The 24,907-nt window shown below is 27.3% G+C and overlaps 3 protein-coding genes and 1 pseudogene across 3 annotated transcripts; 3 read left to right on the top strand and 1 right to left on the bottom strand.

Annotated features, from left to right (window-relative positions):
* The first annotated feature begins 762 nt into the window (after positions 1-762).
* LOC112692932 lies at positions 763-4,676 on the top strand (annotated as a pseudogene).
* Positions 4,677-6,226: 1,550 nt separating this feature from the next.
* Positions 6,227-14,698, top strand: LOC112692952 (lymphoid-specific helicase-like). The gene is made up of 17 exons (XM_025567782.1): positions 6,227-6,315; positions 7,707-7,764; positions 8,055-8,096; positions 9,755-9,843; positions 9,949-10,076; positions 10,245-10,320; positions 10,606-10,707; positions 10,913-11,095; positions 11,167-11,387; positions 11,450-11,672; positions 12,076-12,234; positions 12,675-12,784; positions 13,059-13,266; positions 13,370-13,606; positions 13,735-13,894; positions 14,360-14,464; positions 14,544-14,698. Exons 2-17 carry the CDS (start codon positions 7,716-7,718, stop codon positions 14,657-14,659), a joined length of 2,208 nt encoding a protein of 735 aa, XP_025423567.1. The 5' UTR covers positions 6,227-6,315; positions 7,707-7,715; the 3' UTR covers positions 14,660-14,698.
* Positions 14,699-17,130: 2,432 nt separating this feature from the next.
* Positions 17,131-21,198, top strand: LOC112692941 (FERM domain-containing protein 8). Its single transcript, XM_025567763.1, has 11 exons — positions 17,131-17,395; positions 17,455-17,660; positions 18,410-18,583; positions 18,653-18,815; positions 18,874-19,035; positions 19,106-19,291; positions 19,516-19,645; positions 19,712-19,870; positions 19,948-20,068; positions 20,134-20,232; positions 20,990-21,198. Exons 1-11 carry the CDS (start codon positions 17,307-17,309, stop codon positions 21,031-21,033), a joined length of 1,533 nt encoding a protein of 510 aa, XP_025423548.1. The 5' UTR covers positions 17,131-17,306; the 3' UTR covers positions 21,034-21,198.
* Positions 21,199-22,291: 1,093 nt separating this feature from the next.
* LOC112692962 (protein PBDC1) lies at positions 22,292-24,626 on the bottom strand. Its single transcript, XM_025567804.1, has 5 exons — positions 24,346-24,626; positions 23,806-23,871; positions 23,681-23,740; positions 22,790-22,930; positions 22,292-22,541 (listed from the first exon to the last, which is right to left on the bottom strand). Exons 1-5 carry the CDS (start codon positions 24,373-24,375, stop codon positions 22,326-22,328), a joined length of 513 nt encoding a protein of 170 aa, XP_025423589.1. The 5' UTR covers positions 24,376-24,626; the 3' UTR covers positions 22,292-22,325.
* Between the last annotated feature and the right edge of the window lie 281 nt (positions 24,627-24,907).

Here is a 24,907-nt window from a genome sequence, read left to right as displayed (position 1 = left end):
TAAATAATATACAGACCTTATCCAAAGTAATTATTAGGGGGAGGGGATTTTATATTTTAGACATAATATAATGTATAAAATGCAATAGTTTTATAATATTATAAGTATTAGGTACCGTTTACCATAAATATTTCTTAACACTGTAGAAGAATAAACTTTCAAGTAAAAGTTTAAAAAAAATAGGTAGGTACATTTGAAAAGAAAACTTTTTATTTAAGGACAATAAAAAAAATATGAGATTAAATTAAAAATTATAGAGCGAAATGTAATTTTCTTTTGGTTTTTGTAAACATGTCAAATAGTTGCTATAGAAAAAATATAATTTTTTCATTGCTTGACATATAATATTATAGTTTTTTTTTTTTTCGTTTTGTTTCACGGCATTTGAGGAGGGGGCATCGCTTCCATGCCCCCTTTGTATCCACCCCTGATAACAAAAAAATTATACATGCACATTTATATATGATGATAATTATGTACAGTCTCTACCATGGAACCTAATTACTGAATCAGTTCAAAATGAAGAGCAAATTACAAATTTAAAATATTAAATTTATAAAAATCAAAATTGTATAGTTTTATACTATTTATTTATATTTTTTATTATTAAATTATAAAGCTGTAATTTTTAGTGTAACCAAGGATAAATTTTTAAATTAATAAAACATACCTATCAATATTATCATTATTCATTTACAATAATTATAATTAAAATTAGTAGTTTAAAAAAATTATTACCAGTGTTTATTATATTATATTAAAATGGAATCATTGATTCATACAATTAATAAATTGCAAGATGTGTTTGCAGTGATCGGCGAACATAAAATCAATTTACCACAGATTGTTGTCGTCGGATCTCAAAGTTCTGGCAAGAGCTCTGTCCTCGAGAGTTTAGTGGGGAAAGCTTTTTTACCACGAGGTACTGGTATCGTAACACGCGCTCCGTTAATCCTCCAGATAATTAGGTACAATAAAGAAGAACGGGAATCAATGTTGGAAATAACGAAAAATGATAAAATAAAAGAATGGGCTTGTTTTTTGCACAAACCTGGAATCGTTTTTAATAATTTTGACGAAGTACGCAATGAAATTCAAAATAGAACCAACTTTCTCGCCGGAAATAATAAAGGCATAACGCGGGAGCCAATTTTATTGAAAGTGTACACTCAATTATACGATCTTACTTTTGTGGATTTACCCGGAATTACCAAACTACCAGTGGGTGATCAACCTGAAGATATCGACGAACAGATTCAAGATTTAATCATGCATTACGTCAAACAACCAAATGCGATTATCTTAGCAGTGGTCACAGCAAATACAGATCCCTCGACAAGCGAAAGCCTCAAAATAGCCAAAAATATCGATCCGGAAGGCACAAGATCAATTGCAGTAGTGACTAAGTTGGATCTCATTGATAAAGGTACAACACAAGACGCAGCAGAACTTCTAAGTGGTCACAAAATACCTGTTAAATTAGGCATAATCGGAGTGGTCAACCGAAGTCAAAAAGATATCAACGAAAACAAATCCATCAAGGAAATGTTAAAATCCGAGAAGGAATTTTTAAGTACCAACTACCCAGAGATTTACAAAAAGCACGGTAATCAGGTACTAAGTAATACTTTACAGAATTTATTGTTGACGCATATAAAAAAAACCTATCCAATATTGCGTAACGAATTACACAACAACAAAACACGATTAGAAAATGAATTGAAAATATTACAAACACCAGACCAGAAAGTGTCCTTTATATTAAGTTTATTTAAGGATATTAGTAAATCATACTGTGATACAATCACTGGAAATCGAAAAGATATATCCGAAAATACAATTATAGGAGGTGCAAAAATCGCTCAAATTATAAATCAAGAATATATTTCCATATTAGACGAAATTGATCCACTACTTGATCTATCCGATGAAAAGATAAATAATATTTTGTTGAATTCCGCTGGGACTAACAAAAGATCATTTATTAACGAAAAAGCATTAGAGAAGATGGTTGGCAGACAATTAGAAAATCTTATTGAACCAGCAATGATTTGTGTGGATTCAGTAAGCATTGAAATGTTAAAAATTTTCGATTCTATCGATCAAAGTCTTTTGGAAACACTCAAACGATTTCCAAAAATGAATACAGATGTAAGTAGTAAATAGTCTACATTATATTATAAATTATTCTTAAGTGATTAAGTGACATACTTAATCGATTAAAGTTGTGTATGGGTGTTTTATTTCTATTTTATAATTAAAAACTATATTAACTGTATAAAAAGAGATTTAGGTAATCTAACGGAGTAAATTATATTACAGTAAGAAGTTTAAAACATAACATTCATAATTTTGAACAAAACTACATAGGATCACAATTAATTAATTTTAGTGTTTATTTTCAAACACTGTATATCTCGGTAAATATTAACTTGAAATATTCTTATAAAAAATAATTAATCAAAGGACTACAATATATGAATGTTATAATATGACGTATTATTTGTTAATATTAAAGCAATGACAACTATGCTCAATTAATTGTAATAAACCCACACGTACTTATCTATTGTATAGGATGTGTTGGTTTAATGTATTATGATATACAGAGTATTGTAGATAGAACCAATAGTTATAATAGTTGTAAATGCTAAATTTCTAATTATGTAGGTAAACGTGACATAGTGGTAGGTAACATTCAAATATTACGCGGTTCGTACATTGTACCTACCTACATTATCGTGCCATAACGCAAAGTCCGCATTTAACGATAACCACATCCACCATGTAAAAAGTACGGATACCTGCCTAATGTTCTAATAACAAATTAGATGTTTTTCAGATGTATTCTTGACAATCAATTTTAATAACTTTATTATGCTTCTTGTTGCCTACCGAAGTAAATATAGCCAGAAGCCTCTAAAATGTCTTTATTCAACCAGTGTAATAATTATTAACTATAAATGTAAAATAAAAGTACTTTTTGTTGATTTAAATGATAAAATGTTTAATTTATATACCTTCACATCTTCGCATGCAGGCCCGGCTCAAACGTTTACTTACACCTAAACAAACTTAAGTGTTTCCGCCCTTTACATGTAAATACTACATCAAATATTATTTTTATATAAACAATACGTAAATAGACTTAATTCTGAGTTCATTATATTTATTTATGTAGCGTTAACAATTTATTAAATTAATACACTTGCAGGGACGCCCGGATGGGGGGGGAGCAGTGGGGGCCATTGCCCCCCTGAGATTTTCGCGTCACTTACAAAATTGGAAGTTATTTTACATAAAGCTGATCTTGGGTATTCAGTGACTATTTGACAATCCTTGTATCTAACAAGTATCTAACATTTTTTTAATCAACAAATAATGATTCAATTAATTTATTTGCTTCAAACAAAAGGAGATTGTCATTACTTTTTGAATAAAATAATAAAATATGATGCGAATTCAATCAAATAAAGTTGTTTTTTGCTTAAACTTTATTATATTTTTTCTTATAAATATTAAAACTAATAACTAATAATGTAATTTTATATAAACTTAAATGAGTTTCGATTTTTAAAAAATTATTATTGATAGTAATACAAAAATATGAGTAGATGAAATATGTAGCAGTAAATCTTCCTATAAGTATTTAGGTACTTACAATTTTTTTGCCTCCCCTGAGCTACATTTCTGTGGGCGTCCCTGTACACTTGTATTAAGTAAACCACTACCTACTAATTTAAATAAAACAAAACAGTTTTTTGAGTCTTATTTTTTACTACACATAATTTGATATGAGTAGGTACTAGTAAATGTAATATATTTTTTTAAAAATTATCCATAGTTTAAAAATACCGCCTATGGCGTAGGCCTATGTCGCCTACGTCTTAGTCGGGCCTGTCCGTATGGTTTATCGTATAATACGAAATTATGCTGTCATTAATTAAAGTTTAAAATACTCAAAAAGTTTTCTGCATATACGAGATGGATCACTACAGAATTTTTAAAATCTAAAAACCTACAAGATAATATGATTTATTCGTTTACACTTATATTGCATATACAGTATACAAGTAATATTAATTTGGTTTTAGGTCAGAAATGTACTAAATAAAATGGTAGAAGGCACGGTAATAAGTATTAAAGAATTTGTTCGGTCTTACATTGAAACGTATCAGACTTGTTTAAATACAACAAACTCAGAGTTCATTTCAGAACTAGTCAAGTCGTCTGATGTGATTCGTGAAGTGTTCATGTCGACACCGGGAACGATTAAAAAAGGCACGACGAATGACGAATTTTTGAAGGCTGAAAAGGAACGAATTAAACAGTTATTTAAACAGCTACTATCGGGCCGCAACGATATTGAAACATTAGAGTCTAGTAAACAGGTGAAAATGCATCAGAATCTGACCGATTGTTACTTCAGATACGTGAGGAAAATCGTGCAAGACTTTGTACCCAAACGCATAGTTTATAAGATGGTAAATTATGTCGTGGATAATATCGACCACTATTTGCACGACTTGGTATTTACGCCATACGTGGTCAATCGGATGATCGATCAAGTGCTTGTGGAAGAACAACATGTCATCGATGACAGAAACCGAGCAGTGCTCATGCTCAGCGCTGTCAATAAAGCTCTAAAATCGATTGCGGATATCCAATGCATTTAAATCATGTTTAAACTCGAACATTATCATTTTGTTTAATCATCAATATTATTTTACTACGTTGGAATGATAAAAGTTTTTATGATCTTTAAATCTTTAATACATTTGATTTATTGAATTATTATGATTTGAGTTACGTCATTATGCATTTCATATTATATTGGCGTTATTCTACATTACTAAAAATATTTGTTTAAATATTCAATAATTCATACGAGTAATAATTGGAATACTCAAAATATAGAAATCCAGCGTTTATTACACATTTAATTTCTAGTTCATATTTATCAAAATAAAGGAAGTATATAAAAGTATATAATATAAAAAAATTGTAAGTCATAGGAATTTATGATCCATTAGTCAATTTGAATTCCCAACAAACAGAATTGAAAAATATTTACAAGGTAATGAATGATAAAATGTTCCCTGTTTCCGTGAACATACGGTATAAATATATATCAGTGGCGTATTCAGAATTTTTTTTTTTTTTTTTGGGGGGGGGGGGGGGTTAAAAAATATGTAACATAAATAGAGTAAAGTATAGGGTAAAAATAGAAGTTGGGTATGGGAATATATAAAACGTAAAAGAAATAAAGCATTTTGTGAGTTATGCGACGGAAATAAAATTAATTAATATTCTTGTGTTGGCGGAAAAACAGGGTTCATGATAAGTTTTCGCTATTAGTTTAAATGGAAATCGTCTATATAAATATATAAAATTTCCACATTAAATTTGCAATAGATTTTTGTATACCTGTTACTAATTATTGAGTGAATACTAATTATTATATCCTGTTACTAATTATTGAGTACACATTATAACACTAAAATTCGTGAATACGTAAATAAGTACACGTGAAATAGGGAGCTCTGAATACCATACACGTATTGTACCGAATAGGAAATCGTATTCGGCAATGCAGCACCAAATTTTTTTACACGAAAAATTCACCGGCATCAATTATTGTTCGCGATCGATTCATCGGATACCATAAAACGTAGCCTGCTGACCATTCCGCGTCGGTTCCACCGCGTACACGTGCTTTTAAAAATGCTAAATCAATTATTTTACTTGACCTGCGTGCGGATGATACGATCAGTATTTTCGACGGTCATTCTCAATCCAACCGCAGCCGCCCGTCCGCTTCGAATTTCCGACGGCGGCGCGTACTCGGAGCGTGTGACTATCTAGCGTTGCGGCGTTGTATCGTTTGCGAGGTGGCAACCGCCGGCACCCAAACAGCTGTCGCGACGCAAGTTGCGACAATAATAATACGGTGGCGCGAGCGTGCAACTACCGGCGTGTGGAACAAATTGACGACCGGACTACCCCACCGCGGGTAGTGTGACGGCCCGACGTTATTCGAATGTCATCCGATTACAGGGTTTTCCAACGTTTTCCATTGTTCGACAATCGCCGATATTTTCCCTTCGACCCGTCGCCGTCGGCTGTTGGTCCATTGAGATTTCCCGTCGGCACGTCTCCAAACGGAATCGTTACTCTCTTCTGTTCGTTTTTCTCTTCTCTCCCGTTCTTGATTCGATTGCACCGTGTACCGTATTGGCTTGCCCTTGCGACCGTATCTTCTGCCCATTCGAAGTTTGTGTTTAATCTAAAAAGCGATCCAGAACCCTGCAAACGGTACGTTTTAAAATCTTTAAAGCCGGGTCTAAGCGCTGTCGATCGGTAATCGTTTTCGTTTGATGATTACCGACTTTTTTTTCGATCGTATTAGACCGATGTCCAAATGTTGAACCTGTGTAACTAATGTTTTACCGGGCGTTCATTACCGCGTCGGGCCGGTTGCCTAATGTCGGACGTTCGCCGTAACGAACCGCTTCCTTTGGACGCGATTTTTGTCACTTTCCGAATCGTTTCGTTTCGTGATTTCTGTCACGAAATCCGTGTCGGAATTCCTCGAGAGACAATCCATGTGGATGATTTTGTTTTTTTTTTTCATTTTTTGTTCTCAAGAATCGGGACGGTCAATATTGAAACGAATTCGCGTGTACACAAACGGTTTAGTTTAACTTAGACGGTCGAAATTGATTCCAAGTTTTTACTTCGAAGTCGAAAAATTCTTTTGTGTAATTTAATCTATCGCCCGTGTATTATCTGATGGTATTATCTGAATTATTATTATCCGCGACTTTCTGCTTCTTATTTTTTATAAAGAAATCTATACTGTCCGAACAATTTATATAATTCTTATGTATTTGTTGACTGTACCTTATTTATATTATAAATGACTTAAAAAGTTAACCCATTAAAATGTTATGATTAATTATGTAAATTAGGTATCATATTGCCAATTTATGTATTTATTTTTTTATTCATTAATGCTTGTTATTTTATTAGTTTGATTTATACAAATTTACTGTTTTTAATTATTATCTATTGAATTCTAAAAATACAATTTCAAAACCAAATTAACTTAAATTTTTAAAAAATATTTACTCAAATAATAATAAATAATAATAAAGAAATAGTAATATTTCATAAGTTTTGATATAACATTTTTCTTAATTTTAAAATATATGAGATTCTTAGTTAGTACATGGATTTCAATTTTTTTTATAAATTTTTATTTGATAAAATAATATTTGATCATGTTAAAGTGTAAGGTAAATTCAAAAACATGCAAGCATGTGGGAAAGTAAATTTAAAATAATTTCCAAAATAATCTCTTTAAATGTCCTTTTTGCTTTAATTTTTGTCATTTTTATATATTTTTTAATGAATAAAAGCTATCAACAAAAATCAGAACTTTCATAATTTTAATATAACTATAGAAACCTTATTTTTCATAATTAAAATATATTTATTAATTTTGATTAAGCGTACAAAATTGATTTAAAGTATTATTCATGATAACTTTTGATTTATAAACTTATTCATTTCTGTAGGCTTTTTTTTTTAATTTGTCTTTGTTCGCACATTACAGGAATTCTGTAGGTTGTTTTCATAGTTAAGTAAATTGATTTTACTGCCAATTACAACCAATAATTTAGATATTATTTCTGATTCTATAGAAAATTACCATGGACCAAGAAACATCAACTAATGAAAAATCTGAAATTTATAATGAAGGTAATATTGGTAAAATACAAATGTATCAAATTTATTTGTATCAAAAATTAAAATAGAATATTATAGTTCAGTTGGAATAATGTGGAAAAAGACTTTAAATTAATATTTTAAGAACATCAAATCAAGTTTTTATTAATATTAACTATCTATCTATATAATTTTAGTACAAAAATATTATTTAGATATAATTTATTTTCCATGTGAATAATTCTTTAAATTATACCTATTTAATTTCTATTAATTTATTAAAACTACTAATAACTAATTTTTTGTTATCTGATCAAATGAAGAAAAAGAAGACCAAAATACAACAAATGGAACAAATGTATTTGGTAAGAATTGTAATTATTTTTTCTAAATTTAAAACCTACATCTATGTATAGATGTATAGTATATATGTTACGGGTAGAATACGGAAAAATTGAATATTAAAAGTTTCAATGGTTGTAAATATGTGCAGATTTTAGTCGTAAAAATTATAATTACTGTAATTCATGCAAAAACAATACACAGTTACACAAGATCTTACTGAAATATTATACACGTGTAACATCAAATTGTAACCTTAATTGTAACAACCAAAAATGAAACGCAGTTTGTCATAAGCTGAAAATCAGAATACTACTATATATAATTTATTTATATTTTAATTAGCTGCATTCAGTAAAGACTCGTTCGTCTCTTGGTGGGTTATTTTAAATTTAGAAGCGTTTTCGCTGATGTTTTATTTTTTGAGGGCTTTACAATCAGTGGTTTGTTAATATTAACAACAAAGTGCTGTAAAAATGTGTTTTCTTCCGGTTCTCGTAGACATATAATATATTCCAACTGGCCATATTCCTATGATAAATTTAACGAAATCAAAATATGACATATCTGAAATTAGAAACGTGATAAAAAACAAGTAAATCATAATGAACCAATAAATATTTTTTAAGTGTTGGCTACAAAAAATATCTTTATGTGAAATGGCTAATACATGATCTCCTTTCGGTGGTCAGAGTTTTAAAAAATGTTTGTGTAAAAATAATTGTTTAACAAATAAATGTATGAGTAAATGTAAATCTGGAGAGATATACTCAAAATACTACCTGAATCTGAAATGTTCCAATAAATAACTATATTTAATTTAATTAATTTTTTATATATATAAAATATTAATTTTATAATACATAATTTACTTAATAATTATTTTTTCCGGATTAATTTGATATGGTTTTTATTTCTACTTCATACCTTATCAATAGCACACTGGATAATGTACATATTATATTATTCATATGAATAAAGTGTACTTTACCCGAGTAATGTGTAAACTATCTTCTTATTTTCAAAGTTTACCCCTAACATTTACACAGTCAATTAATTATTTTTGTTAAATACTGATGGTTTGTTTTTATTTTAAAACTTACAACATTTTAAGACTATTTAAAAGATGTCACTAAAAATATATTTTTTAAAAAGAGAACATATTTTGTTAGGTATTTTAATTCATGAAACATTAAAGTTTTTGTTTAATAAGTAATTAACAAATTCTTGGATAGTTTAGTGTATAGTTTCTATCCTTAAAATTATTTATCTATGATTGGTTGGTGCATAAACTAAATCAGAATTAATTTAAAGTAATTTAGGAAAAGATTTTTTTCTTTAAATACATTTTAAGTTTTTGTTAACTGTAAGTTTTCTTATTAATATTTTCAATGCTTATTAGAATAATATAATATACTTTTTCATGGGTTAACTTTTTCCTACAACTTGGAGTAGATCACAGTTTTTTGTTTTATAATAACATAATATCTTAATATAAAGTAGATACAATATATGTATTTTATGTAAAATAAAAATATAAAAAAATACTTTTATCTTTTATGAACGATGATCATTCATGGACAGAATTATTGTATAATGGAACCTAAGTTTAAAATAAAATCATATAATAGTATGGTTTTAAATTTATATATCATATTTTGATTGATTTAATTTTATTTAGATTGTAGTTTTTTCCCTAAAGATCTATTATTAGAAGAAAAACGTTTAAAAGAAGAGCATGAAGAAAAATTTAAAACTGAAGTCAATCTGGTAAATTATTATAATATATTTAATTATTGGTAATTTAAAAAAATAGAAAGGTTATAAAATTTGAAATATTATATTTTATTATTATTTTTATGTTACGTTTATTAGCTAAAGAATTTTGATGAAAATGAAAGAAAAGAAAGATTTCAAAATCTGCTTACACTTTTGGAAAACAGTACAAAATTAACTATGATTTTTGAAAACAGATTAAAAATGTGCAAACAACAAATAATTAAGTTAGTTATTTTTATCTTGAAAATATTATAATCAAATTAAATATGCAGTTTTTAAAACTTTTAAACATTTCAGTAATAAGAAAATATATTTTCTCTTTTAAACACTGAATTAATTTTTTTTTTTTCATAAAATAGTTAATTATTTTATTTTTTTAATTTTATATGCAGAAAGGAATTAGAAAAATCTAAGTTAACCAAGAAAAATATTTTGTCTAAAGAAGCGGGACTGACTAAAAAAAGTGAGGTATATACAGTATATTTTGCTTTAGTATGAATTATACAGTACTTATGACTGTACTATCACTAGTACATATATATTATAGTTTACACAAATTACATTTTATTCAAATATGGCTGTAAGAAATAAATGTGTTTAAATAAATCTATTAGGAATAAGATCTCAATAATTAAGGGAATATAAGAATGATTTAAAAAAAAGTTAGATTGTGTAGTATCTACTCTTACTCATATTCATAAATTGTTAAAGATTAAATTGTTTTTACTTTTAACTTAAAGTTTTGATTCTTAGGGCATTGATGAAGAAAAGTGTTATTATAATTTATTTCAACAACCAAAATTATTTGTAGGAAGTCTCAAAAATCATCAAATTGAAGGTCTTTTGTGGATTAGAGTATGTATATACATGTATAATAATTATATTTGTTTTTAGTAATAAATATTAAGAAAAATAATGAAATTAAAGTATTTATTATAATTTAGATAATCGATCAAATGTGTTAAGATATTGATTAATATAATTTTGATTGTGTTTTATTTAAAAATTATATTGCTATTGTATTTTATCAATTCAAAAAAAATTTGCAACTTTGTTTTAGACTTTGTTTGAAAATGGTATGAATGGTATTTTAGCTGATGATATGGGACTAGGAAAAACCATTCAAACTATAGCTTTTTACTGTTTTCTTATTGAAATGGGAGTAATGGGACCATTTTTAATTATTGCGCCTCTATCTACTATTCCTAATTGGTTGTCTGAATTTTCAAAATTCGCTCCACAGGTACATAATTAAATTTATAATTACAGCTTACTAGTTTTCAAAATTGTTTCATATTTATTTATTATTTTAAGCTTTCTACTATATTGTATCATGGAACAGCAAGTGACCGCTTCAAAAACCGATCACAGTTCAAAAAAACCATTAAAATAAATAATTTAACTTGTTATCCTGTCATAATTACAACATTTGAAGTGATACGGGTTGACATAAACTATTTGAAAAATATTGATTGGAAATTTATAACAATTGATGAAGGTCACAAACTAAAAAATTTTAGTACAGATATATCACAGTATGTAAAATATATTTTCAATATTAGTTATTTTTAATTCATTAACAATAGTATATATCTAGATGTATGCGTCAATTTTCATGTTCTAACAAATTGATACTAACTGGGACACCCATTCAGAATGATATGACTGAGTTATGGTCATTATTAAATTTACTAATGCCAAAAATATTTGATAAATTAGAAGATTTTAACTCTTGGTTTGTAATAGATGACTTTTTTGATTCAAATGACAAAATTGCTATTATGGCAAAAAAAGATAAAATTCTGGACATTATTCTTCAGGTAAATCAATTTAATTTTATATTAATTTAAAAGTTAAAATAAAATAATTATCAATACTAGAAGAGTCTATTAACTACAAGTTATTTAAAATTATAGCTTAAGCTTTGTTGTCATAAACACCATCCCCATGCAAAAATTAATTAAAATTTAAGTTAAACTTCAAAATATAGACTTAGTTTTATTTTATATTTATAAACAATCTTTTTCACACTTTATTCTTATAATTTTAGAATAATTAAATTTATTATTTAAAAAACAATTACAATAACTATAAAATATATGAAAACTCAAGATATAAGAGTAATTACAGTTTGAAAATAAACAACATTTTACCTTTATGAGTATTATTGAATAATAAAAAATAATTTATTATTAACAATTTGTTAATGTTTTTACTTATTAGATATTAAGACCTTTTATTTTAAGACGAGAAAAAACAGAAACTGATTTAAATCTACCGCCAAAAAAAGAAATCATAATTTATGCTCCAATGACAGAATACCAACAAGAATTATATAAAGCAACATTGAATAAGCATATGGAAATATTATTAAATAAAGAGGTGATATTACTTTATTAATATAAACTACTGTTTGTTTTTATTTTAATTATTGGTACAATAATTTCTTTTATCTTTAATTTAAATACTTACTCTATCTATTAAATATTTTGAAATATATGGAGTAATAAAACTTAATTTTTTGTACTTGTTGTAGGCTACTATATTAAATATTGAGTTATCAGGCATATTTTTTATATTATAAAACATATTTTTATATCATAAAACATTTTATATTAAATCTAAATAATCATTACTTTATCAGAAAGATTTTTCTTAACTTATTAAATAATCTTCTATTAGAATATAAAAAAATTTAATAATTTGAAAAATTTTTGTTTCAATAAATTGTATTAATATGTAAAAATATCAAGAAAATAATGGATTTTAAAAAATTAATCAATGAAGAAAATGTAATGTATTATTAATAATTTAATTTTCAGGATAATAATATTACTATTTATGAACAAAAGCCCAAAAGAAAATGTGTTGAAAAAATTATTAAATACACACAATTAAATGCTATAGTTAAAGAAGAACCAATACAAGAAGAGTAAGTGCGCTGTATTATTTTAATATAAATATTTTATGTAAAAATAATATGTGTTAATTATTAATAATATATTATAAATTCCTATGTAGCTACAATAACATTTAATGTATTTGATTTGATAGAAAAAATTATTAAAACAATCTTGCCAAATCATATACTTTTTAATAATAAATGACTGAAACTAAAAAAATTAATTTCAAATTTTACCCATGTAAAATCAAATCCATTATTCTAATTTTATTAAATTATTCATTTGTCTATAATTTAATTTCAGGGCGAAAATTGCAGATATGGCAATTTCAGTTATTATGCAAAATCCTTTTATGCAATTAAAAAAAATAGCTAATCACCCTTATCTTGTCCATATGCCTTTAATTCCAGGAACAAAACAAGTTCTCATTGATGAAAACATTGTTAAAGTTAGTGGTAAATTTCAAGTTTTAGATGCAATGTTATCAAAATTAAAGTTACTTGGTCACAAGGTAATATATAAATAAGTTTATGTATTATATTTTTATTTATATTTACTAGCACTAAGTAATTTTTTGACACTTTATATTTTTTTACAAATATTTCATAATTTAGGTGTTGTTATTTTCTACAATGACTCAAATATTAGATGTAATTGAAGAATTTATAATTTTACGTTCATACAAGTTTACTAGGCTGGATGGTTCTATGAATATAGTTGATAGAATGACTGCAATGACTATGTTTAATACTGATCCAAATTGTTTTTTAATGTTGATTTCAACTCGTGCTGGTGGACTGGGCTTAAATTTAACATCAGCAGATACTGTTATTATATTCGACAGTGACTGGGTATGGTTTGTTCTAAAAATACTTTAAATATTTTACTAATTAAGTAAACTAACTAATTAAGCTTTGTTAACATTTAAAAGATTATCATTGTAAAAAAAAAATGGTTTATCAATAAGATTTTATTTTAGAATCCCCAATGTGATTTACAAGCTCAAGACAGGTGTCATAGAATGGGACAAAATAAACCTGTTGTTGTATACCGTTTGTGTTCGAAGAACACTGTTGATGAAAAAATATTGGATCGTGCTGGTGCAAAAAGAAAATTAGAAAAAATGATAATGGGCAATGGTAAGTATAGTAATTATATTTATAAGTTTGATGTAAAATCCTAGTATTCAACTTATTAGAATAGTCTACAATTAAAATATTTCAATTTATCGGTTCATTTTTATAATTGAAAGAAAAATATGATTTAAATCCTAATTGCTGTATTTAAAAGGTTTTTAAATTTTTTTGAGATATTATTTTTAAGATTTAAAGTTTTGTTCTAAACATTCCATATGTACGACAAGTTATTTTATTCGTTATTTATAGTTCCTAATTTTAAGATTTTATTTTGTAAACTTAAACTAACAAAGTATTATTAAATTTTGAATAAAAGCATGTTTACATATTTGATTTAGTAAGAAGTATTTCATTTATTTTAATTATTTTAAAACATAATAAATTATTTTTTTTAATAATACATCTAACTAGGTATAATAGAACATTAGTAATATAAATTATACATGTATATTATTTCAATAATTGCAGGTACATTTAACAGAAATACAAAATTAAGTGTAGCTGGTATTGAAGAATTAATGAATTTATTAGAATCATCTGAGTATACAAAAAAAATACAATCAAATGGATTTAGTGAGTCTTCTAATTTTGTTTTAGTAGTTAATTTATTGTAAAACATAACAATATTTCATCTTCGTGTTTTTTTTTTTAGTTTTTACTGATGAAGAATTGGATGCCCTTTTGGATAGATCTGATATGGTTGAATCAGTACCAAAGATTAATATTAGTAAACCTACAGAGCACTTTAAGGTTTTATCTAATTCCTAAATGTTTGATTTATAAGCCAGCCAAATTTATTTCATAAAGTGTATTATTTTTTTTTCTCTTTTTTTTTTACTTATTATATTCTTAGAAGTAGAAGATTATTAAATTGTGATAAAACGACTTAAAAGTATTATTTTTTACTCACTAGTATTATACATTTATTTGAATATGTTTTTTAATTATATTTTTCATTGCTTTATACCATTTTAAATGAGTAATATTTTATTGTATCTGTAGTCAACATTTATTTGTTAAATTTACTTAGATTTGTACGCAATAAAGTTAATTTTTTATTTCATTTATAAATTACTAATTATTATTCATTTCTAAAAATGTTTTAATTCTTGCTTTAATATGTGTCATAGTTTCTTTGGTTTTTTCAATTACAAATAATCACAAATAAGCTAAGTTCTGCGAATGGATTCATTGACTGATAATAACAAATGGTTAATAGGCTTTTAATTTTTTAATTTTTAACTACAAGCCATTCTCCCATCCTCATCATTGCCAGTGAATGAATTGTTGTATATTGTATGTGGTTTAAATAACATTAGTGTTCCTATAGTAATAGTGTTGAAGGTTTTGCTTATAATCGATTTGTTTCATCTGGGTTGTATCTATTAAAATTTCAAACTGTATTTTTGGATACCACAACTTCCACAATAATTTCAACAAAATACGGTAATGTAAATGTTTCATAATTAAAATCTTATTGTATTAATTTTAGAGGATATAGTATCTTATGAGCAGCCAGAGTTGCAGTGTCACAGACAACATACCTGTACATTTATTTTAATTTTTATTTTGGTACATAAATATGCAAAAAAATTGTCTTGTCCAAATATATAGTACTTGTAATAATTTGTAAAGATTAGGAAATACATATTTTTCAATAGATTTTCTTATATCTTCAATATCAAATTTTTCGTTTACTGTTTTCAAAGTTTTTTACTACAATCATTTTAGCCATTTACGATTTAATCCCAATATTTAATAAATCCTGAAATCATACGTGCATTGTAGCAAAATTCAAATATGATCATAGCCTCACAGTATATTTTTAATAATTGTTTAGTTACTTTATAGTGGTTTGTGAGATTCAGAAGTAATACTAAAAGTACCTATTAGTCATTAGAATTAAAAAAACATAAAAATAATATTAAAAGTGTAAAATGATTTTGTGAGTATCATAGAGACACACAACAAAGTGAAAACTTTAATTTTAGTTAAAAGATTTTATAGAATTTTACTTACTGGTAGATGCAGATATTTCTCCATTAGGTTCACAATTGGTTGTTTTTTTGTTATATTTATATTTTTCAAACATTGAAAACATTTTGTTATGAGTTTATCAGTGTATGGACTATGACTAAATGACTTATAAAACAAAATAATTCAAATGATTCTTTCAAATAAACTTACGAATTCACATGTTCACGATTATACGGCATAAATGTTAGTGTTATGGAGTGAAAGACTGTTCGAGTGGTTGATCGTTAATGAATGGACTCTGCCACCCTGGCAGTACGCACTGTACACTTATGCAGACGAATAATACAATCAAATAGCAATTTGAAAACATTTGACAATGTTATAAATATAATTATAAAATAGTGGCAATAGTGGATTGGGGTTTGTCTTAAGGACACAGAGTATTGACTAATATATTTTGTCACACTAAAAATGCGTCCAGCAATGTTCTCGCCGAATGGGTGTTGCTACGGTATTTACAAATGAATAAAATAATCTAAATCTAAAATGTTCACTATGATTTTATATAACGTCTTACCTGTCTACACACACTAATTTTTCGTTGCAATACCACATAATTAGTTTTTTAAATAATAATATTATTTTTAAATATAAATTAAAAATTACATATAAAAAATTGTTTTTTTTTATACACAATGACTATTAAAATTTAAATAAACAAGAACAAATTTGGGGGTTCTAGGCACACCCAAACACCCCCTCTCCCAAATTTCGCCTATGAAATATCTTCAGCCAGATTTCAATGTAATATTTCCGAGATAGTAACATGTACTTTTGCTAAAATGTTGTTGAACAGAAATTAAGAATTTGTAATGTTTTAGATTTTTATTGTTAGTTATCATATAAAAATAATCCGTAATAGAACCATAGTCTGTCAGAACTATTTTTCACAAATCCTTTGAGTCAATTCTGGTTTTAACTAGTTAAAATGATCTATATCCAAGTCGAATCTTGTTTCATATCGTTCGTTTCAAGTGAGTGTACAGGCGGACGACATGAAACGTGAAACGACATTTATGGGCCGGGAGTTAAATGATTTTGATTGTTCTCTCTTGCGGTCCGCACTAAAAAATATACGCGATAATAGTCGATTGCATATGCACAAAGACGATTTGAATAGCGAACCCAGAGCGAAAGCATTTTTCACTTTTCATGTTATCAATTCGTCCGTTATCAGCAGAGTTGTTCGCAGATTTTCGTCCGTCTACTTTTTCGCTCATATTGTTGTTATCATGACAAATATCGAATCGATAATATGTGTAACTGCGCTGATTGCGCGAGGCTCTCGTTGTACGTAAACTGTTTTACTTAGGAATTCTTCTTCGTATAAAAGCCGAGGGTAGATCGGTCCACCGTAAGCAGAAGCGTTCGAGCGGTCATGGAACTGGACAACAAATATATAACGATCGTTCCCGTCGAATATCCTCGAAACAGACAACAGTTCATTCGGCCACCGGATGAGTATAGGTGAGACGCGATAGCATTGAAAGTACATTCTTGTAACTCATTGGCTTCGTTTGTTGTAGCGACTTTCCTCAAAATCGAAACTGGCCGCACACAAGGGCTGTCCGGACTGAGTCGTCCAGCACGATGCGCAGGAAAGAACTGAAACGGTCATTGGAGCACAAGCGATCGCACAGTCATTCCCGCACTGAGCACATACAACCGTGTCTGAAGCCCATCATTAGTGCTCCGCTCGCGTTCCAGACGGCGCCCAAGCCCAAAAAGAGACGTTAGTATTGTCACAAAACCACTGTTATTCATAAGCATTGTCCACTGCATAATGAAAATGTGCTATGTTATAATGTCAGAAACACTGAATTAGTTGTCGTGTACAGCGGTGGATTGGCCCACCAGGATTCTGGGAAAGTTCCTGGTAGGCCAATAGTCGTATTATAACACTGGGCCGATGTACTTGGATTAAAAATTATTTTATAGAAATAATTTATTTTAGTATATTGTATTTAACTGTATGATTGTGATAAAAACTTAGTGTAAACATGATGTAAACAGTTCTACGAGCATTTTATCCATGAATTTATGAGACTTATGGAAAATTATTATTATTGGATGGTGGGCCGGTTATATGGTAATTTCCCGCGTCGAAATGTTTAGCCAATCCGCCGCTGGTCGTGTATAGCATTTTTTTTTTTTTTGGTAACTTCTTGTTTACTCATATTCATTCAGTCAGGCTGCTTCAGTACATGCAAGTTAGTGAGCAAGTGGCTTTTAGTACATGTTATTTTATGCAATACAGTTATATTCTCTATATAACTATTTCATTTCCAAAATATTTGTCTTTAGATTTGCAAATAATTTTCTTTTTTTTTTAAAGAATTTGAAAAGCTGTGGAATTTAATTTGGAATGTTTTTTTTAAAAATTTAATAATGGCAAAATATAGCCAATTTATTTTCTAATTAATTTAATATTTATAGTCAAATGTTTACAATAGTTTTTGATTTTATTTTGTTTTTTTATAGCACTAGGAGTTTATATTTACACCATGGCTGATGTAGTATTACACATGGATATAGAAGATGCTAATACAACTACGGTATCGGATCTTGTTGACATTATTATACAGCCAAAAAATTTAGGATTATCTAGAGCAGCTAAAAATATATTTACAATTTGGATGAAATCAAATGTTTTAGGTAATTTTTAAACCATAATTATTTCACCATACGAGTTAAATAAAATGTATTGTTATAATTTTTTTTTAGAAGTCCAATTAAAACCTTATCATAAATTATTAACTATTTATCAAAAATGGGGTTCACTTGAAGAAAAATATTGTATTCGAACAAAAAAAGTTATATTCAAGGAACCCATTTTGAGTTTTCAGAGAAATGTATTTTTTCCAAGAAAAGACGAAGAAAAAATTAAGTATGTATATTGACTGTTAAAAATATAAATATTTTATATTTTAATAACTTATTTACAGGGACCAAAAAATTATTGAGCTGTTATATGCCGAAGCTAAATATAATGTATTACAAGGTCGGTATCCAGTTGAAGTTAATCACTGTTTAATGTTGGCCAGTTTACAATGTCGGATAGAACTAGGCCCGAATAATTTACAACAATACACGTCAAGTTTTTTTAGGTAATAAAATTGATTTTTATTGTATTTGTGTTATAAGAGTTTTTCATTTTATATTCAAATTCCTTTATAGAAATAACCGAGAAAAATTTTTACCCTCACACTTATATAAAAGCTGGTCAACGTGGTTAAATCTTGATCGAAAAAGTACACCACATTCTCGTCTTGCAGATCATTTGAAACATATACAAATTACTGGTTCTGACCGCAAACTTTATCATAAATATTTGGAATGTTGTTACATGCTGCCATTTTATGGGTAACATTTACCATATATCATAAAATATTTAATATTAAAACTTTGATTTTTAATAATGGAAAAATTGAATAATTTATGTATATATTAAATTTAAATATTCCAGAATTTTTATTAAATTACATTGCAATTATCAATTTTTCCCCTAAGTTAATTTTACTTTAGTATAATTATTAACTATTAGATTTTAAGTGGTGTTATATTAATAATGATGCAAATATTTTTAGGTGTGCTTTCTTTCATGGCCAAATTGAACAACCAGTACGAGGACTTATGTCCCTAATTAACCATAAAGATGTACCTATCTATGTTGCAGTCAATACTGAAGGAGTTTATATCTTAGATTGTGTTGAAAATGTAAATACAATTATATATTTAAAAAAATTAAATTGGCTAATTACTGAGTTCATGGATTTGTTTTAGAGCTTATTGCTAGGCCTGAAGTATCAAGATTTTTCATGGGAATTTGCAAAACCATCCCAAGAAGACAATGAACATTGTTTGCCATGCATATTTCTACAGTTTCTTTTGTTGGAAAATGGAACAAGAGTTTCAAAAATTTTGCAAGTTTTTTCCAAACAAGTAAATAATTAATTTTGCTTTTGTATCAAAATGTCAAATTTGAATCGTGAACCAAAATGTAAAATTCTAATTTTTAGGCTGTCATGATCGATGCATTAATCGCTTGTTTTGTTGAAGACTTCAGACATAAATTAGCCATGAACGAATATGATGATGTGGACAGAACTGGTGGTTTCGAACATATTTCTGTTGGAGACGGTAATTTAATGGCTCATACAAAAATATGATTGATTGATTATTGTTGTTGTGTATTTTTTTTTTAGGTTCTCAAATACCCTTAGCACATTTGTACCGAAGCGAACCACAATCCAGATTATGTAATAAACTGAATAAGTTAACACTAGCAACATTTGATGAAGATGGTATGTTTGTTTAAAATAGCAGTGGATATTTTTTTTCATTCATTTATAGCATGTATTCAGCATTAAAAGAACTTTACAGACTAAAATGATTCATTCATATATATTCAATACTATGCATGATTATGTAGACTTTTTATCAATGTAACCTACAATAATAGGATGAAGTAAGTTCCTAATTTTAGTTTTTCCATTTGTAACCGACCATCAATTAAGCGTAATAATCATGTACTTTGGCACTTTAGATTTAGGTATTATAAGTAAATAATTTTCATTGATGGTCTATAAAGCAGAACGGTAATGTTGTTAACTATATTGAATTTGTGGAATTTATTTGAATTTATGTTTATAGTAAATTGTTACCTTACTAACTTATGCTACTAGTCTACAGCAGCTTGTGTTAAATGAGAATATTTGAATACGCTTTGTATTGGAAAATAATTTTCAACTCTAGTTGTTAATTTTTTTTTTTTTTAGTTTTGTGTTTCTATGCTTAAACATAAATTTGTTTTTTTAATTATGTAACAATAATATCTACAGTTACATTAAATTAAATTAAAATTTGCTTTTAAATAACAGCATATGATTTTAATATTTAATACCTTTTTTGTGTGCTTTATATCACTATTGCTTTTTATATTTTTTCTTATAAAATACTATTAATTTAATTTATCAACTAAGATCTTTTATAATTAATATATTTGCATTATTTTAAACCATAACCAGAAGTGAATGATGATTTTGTACTTTATATTTTTAGGTCATTGCATTGGACAAATGGGATCTTGGTCATTCAGCTACTAAACAATTGCACAGATCTCTTAAATTATTTCAAAATTATTTTATAAATATTTCCAGATCTCTTTAAGGCCATCCTTTCGTTGTTTAATTTTAATTTTTCTGTTATTTAACGCTACCTTACCAAGTTGTTATTATTACCATTAGCTAGTCACTTATGTTTATATATATTTTTAGAGTTTTACATTCCACATTTTTCTCTCAAATTTATAATTTATTTTTGATTAGATTTAAAATTGAAGGTTTTTGTTGAAGTTATCAATTATTATATGATCTAGCTTCAAGTATTCAATTAAAAATAATTTAAATATTTTTTGCTCGTGTTAACTATTTTAAACATTAGTAATAACCTTTAAGATTCAATATAGAAGTTAATGAAATGTTTAAATATAATTATATTTAACCACTTTCTAGTTATATCTATATGTTAATGTGAAACTCATAAACTTTTATTTAAATTACTATTTTTATGTTTATATTTTTAATTTTAGAAGAATATATTGATTAATATATTTAAATTAATATATTAATTAACAACTGAATGCAATTTATGGTTTGCTAAAACCTAATTGTTTATGTTAATGAAAGTCCTATTTAATATAATTGTAACTTAGATCAAAAAACGCTTTTAAACATTTTATTTTTATTATTTTACTCTAGCTATGATTTGATTAATAATATGATTAATATTTATTTTATTTGCAGGTGTTATAAATATTTAAATAAATACAAAAGGTTGAATTTTTTTTCTTACATACTAATTTTTTTGATTACTTGACATTATCCTTTTATTTTAACTTTATGACTGCATTGATTCCTTTACAAATAATTATAGTTATAACTACAAAATTTTAAAGTAACATAAGTTAGGTTATTGATATTGTTTGTATGTAAAATTTCAACCAATACATGTTGTACAAAGTGTAGGTACTCACAATATTAAAGAAAAAAAAACTAATAGTTAATTGGTTTAACTTGGCAAATAATATCTTATATCAATTAATTGAGTAATAATCTCTAACTTAGACCCTGTAGGATAACATTTAATTAATAGCTTAGATGTATAATAATTAGAAGTATTAACTAACTAACCTAACTTAGAAGTATTTGATGAAACTGAATGTAGGTTAAATTTAATATAATGTCGGACGTAAAACTAAATTATAAAAATACAATTAATTAAAAACTTGTTTGTGTACTGTGGTGAAATATAAAAACATTTTAAATTTATTATTTCTCCAATATTATTGTTATACATAACCGTAAAGAAAGGAAATATTACATTAATGGTTTAATATTTATGGTTCAAAGTCTTCTTTATCATAAATATTGTTTATGAAATGAATGTCATTTAATCCCTCTCTATTTCTTGCAAGTTCAATGGCATAAAACTGTATTCTAATAACAATAAAACTGTTGCTCTCAGTGTAATCTCCATGTACGTCCTTTCTGATTAAAGTACCAAAGTTGTAGTTTTCCATATTTTTATAAAGCTCGCAGAATCTTCTCCATTTCTGAATAAAAAAAAATGTTTTTATTTGAGTATTGCAAAACTTAATTAATGTAAGATCACAAACTGAATAATATATATATGAAACATTTGACTTTAGTGTAAAACTCACAGAAAAATTCAATGGCTAACATATAAAGAACATACAATATTATTGTTATCTACCTTTTTTTTTTTTAGTGTTATTAAAAAAAAATTGGCCATAAAAGTACAGATAATTATATAACATAATATAAGATGTAAAAATCTTACAATTTTAAAAGCGTCGTTTTTAATATCATCTTCATTCAGAACTTCTATTTGTAGGTCGGGAAATAATCGTCTAAATTCTTTGTAAATCTTATCATCATGTGGAGTCAGTCTTAACAATTTCGGATCAACTGAACATATTAACTGAAATAAAAATAAAAAAAATAATATAATATATAACAAAATATTTAGTATTACAGTCATGTTTTCATTAAATTAAAACAAATTGAACAGCATTCATCATATAGATATACCCCAAGTAAAAAAAAATGTTTATGGTTTCAAGTAGAGTAAGTAGTTTTGGCATTCATATAGCAGGTGATCTGTGAATTCAGGACAAGTGATCTACATTTTAATAGTATAAAACCCATTGTACTTTTTATTACGAGTATGTCATATCATACTAATATTCGTCAAACATAAAAATAAAAAATAATTAGCCAAATATAATTATAATTTCTATTACAGTAAACATTTAATAAAATTCAGACCAACGAACAATTTGTAACTAACCTACCCAGCAACATTGCTAATGACTCATAGTTATATTATGTCATTAATCGTTATCGCAATACTGTCCCACTACGGTCTACGATAATGTGCGTATAATAATAGATAATAATACAATAGATCACCTGATACACCTAAAAAAAGGCCGTAAATCACCTGCTACACGAATGCCGTAATTTCAAGTATAGAAAGAGGCAATTAAAAAATAATGTTAGTTAACAATCGAAAAAGAGTGAAGTATTTAATATTTACACAAAAAAATTTGTCATATATTTGGTAAGATAATACATGTTATATTATTATGATAAAGAGTAATTTTAATAATCCATCACTACAAATGCTTTGTTAACATTTAGGTTATTAAACAATTTTCTGTTTACTTACATTAAAATATATTTCGGCATGTTCATAAGCTTTAATGGCCCACATCATTTCGACTTTTCCCTAAAAACACAAATACATGAATGATATCAAAATGATCTATAATTTAAATAACGATCAATGCTTACATCATTTCCGTATTCATCGGCAGGTCTTGAAAGTAAACTTGCACCCGCTGACAGTTCTGCAGCTCCCTGAGAAAAAAATTTATATTAAACTCTAATTGTTGTCATATCTAAGACTGTACATTAAGTCATATATATACAAGTATTAATTTAAGTTAAACATTATTTTAAATTAAAATAGTCTTGGTTTCCATTTTTTTCTTATTGATAAGGTAGTTTAGATTAACGTAGCAATTAAGCCTAGTTTAAGCATGTAAATCATTAACTTCTACAACTGTTTGATGAGTAGACAATATTCACAGTAAATAGAACTTATAGATTTACACGGATGTTACAACGTGCCGTCACGTCAAATAAAACTTTCCGCCCAAGTCGTTAAAACATAACAAAACAGCTCCTGGCCTTAGTGAACGTACGGATATTCGTCTTTGTTTCGCCGACCAACACATGTCGCGTTCGATGAACGGATTCGAGTCGTGATCGTTTTGCAGTGTGCACGAGCAGAATGTGAATACAAATAAAGGATAACTTGCAAAAACTTACCACGCCGTTGGCAACGGTCATGTTGTCCATGTTTGAGCGGAACGTTGAACACACAACAGCAATGGATGTGCAATACGTACAACAGCAAAGCGATCCGTCCGGTTGTCGCCCGCAGCTGTTATGAAGTACAAAAAAAAATGGCGGAAAACGTCGACCGAAGAAGTAGTCGATGGACTCGTACGTTAAGGGGTTGACAACGAAAACACAGAACGCTGTTGGGTAACGAACACGAGACTCGTGTGAGACGCACCGAGGGAGATTAATAGGACGCCGTTGTGTGATAACGGATCACGTGAGCAAAATTACTCAGTGATAACCGTGCCCAACACGGCAATCGTTTTGTCAATCGTAACGATCAAAACAATATGATTAGAATTGAAATACTTAATATTATATTAAAACAGTGCTCGACTTAAGGGAGGACGCAGGGGGCGGAGTACCCCAACTAATTTTCAGAAATATTGGCGTTTCCCTACTATTATTACGCTATAATCATAACGCTCAGCCAGTTTTGGGGATGTTCTTTTTTTTAAAGTAAATAGAGTCCCCCTTCTTTAATTTT

This window comes from Sipha flava, unplaced genomic scaffold (genome assembly GCF_003268045.1).
Source record: "Sipha flava isolate LNK unplaced genomic scaffold, YSA_version1 79_pilon_pilon, whole genome shotgun sequence".
Taxonomy (NCBI): Eukaryota; Metazoa; Arthropoda; class Insecta; order Hemiptera; family Aphididae; genus Sipha; species Sipha flava.
This window is presented reverse-complemented; position numbering and strand designations above follow the sequence as displayed.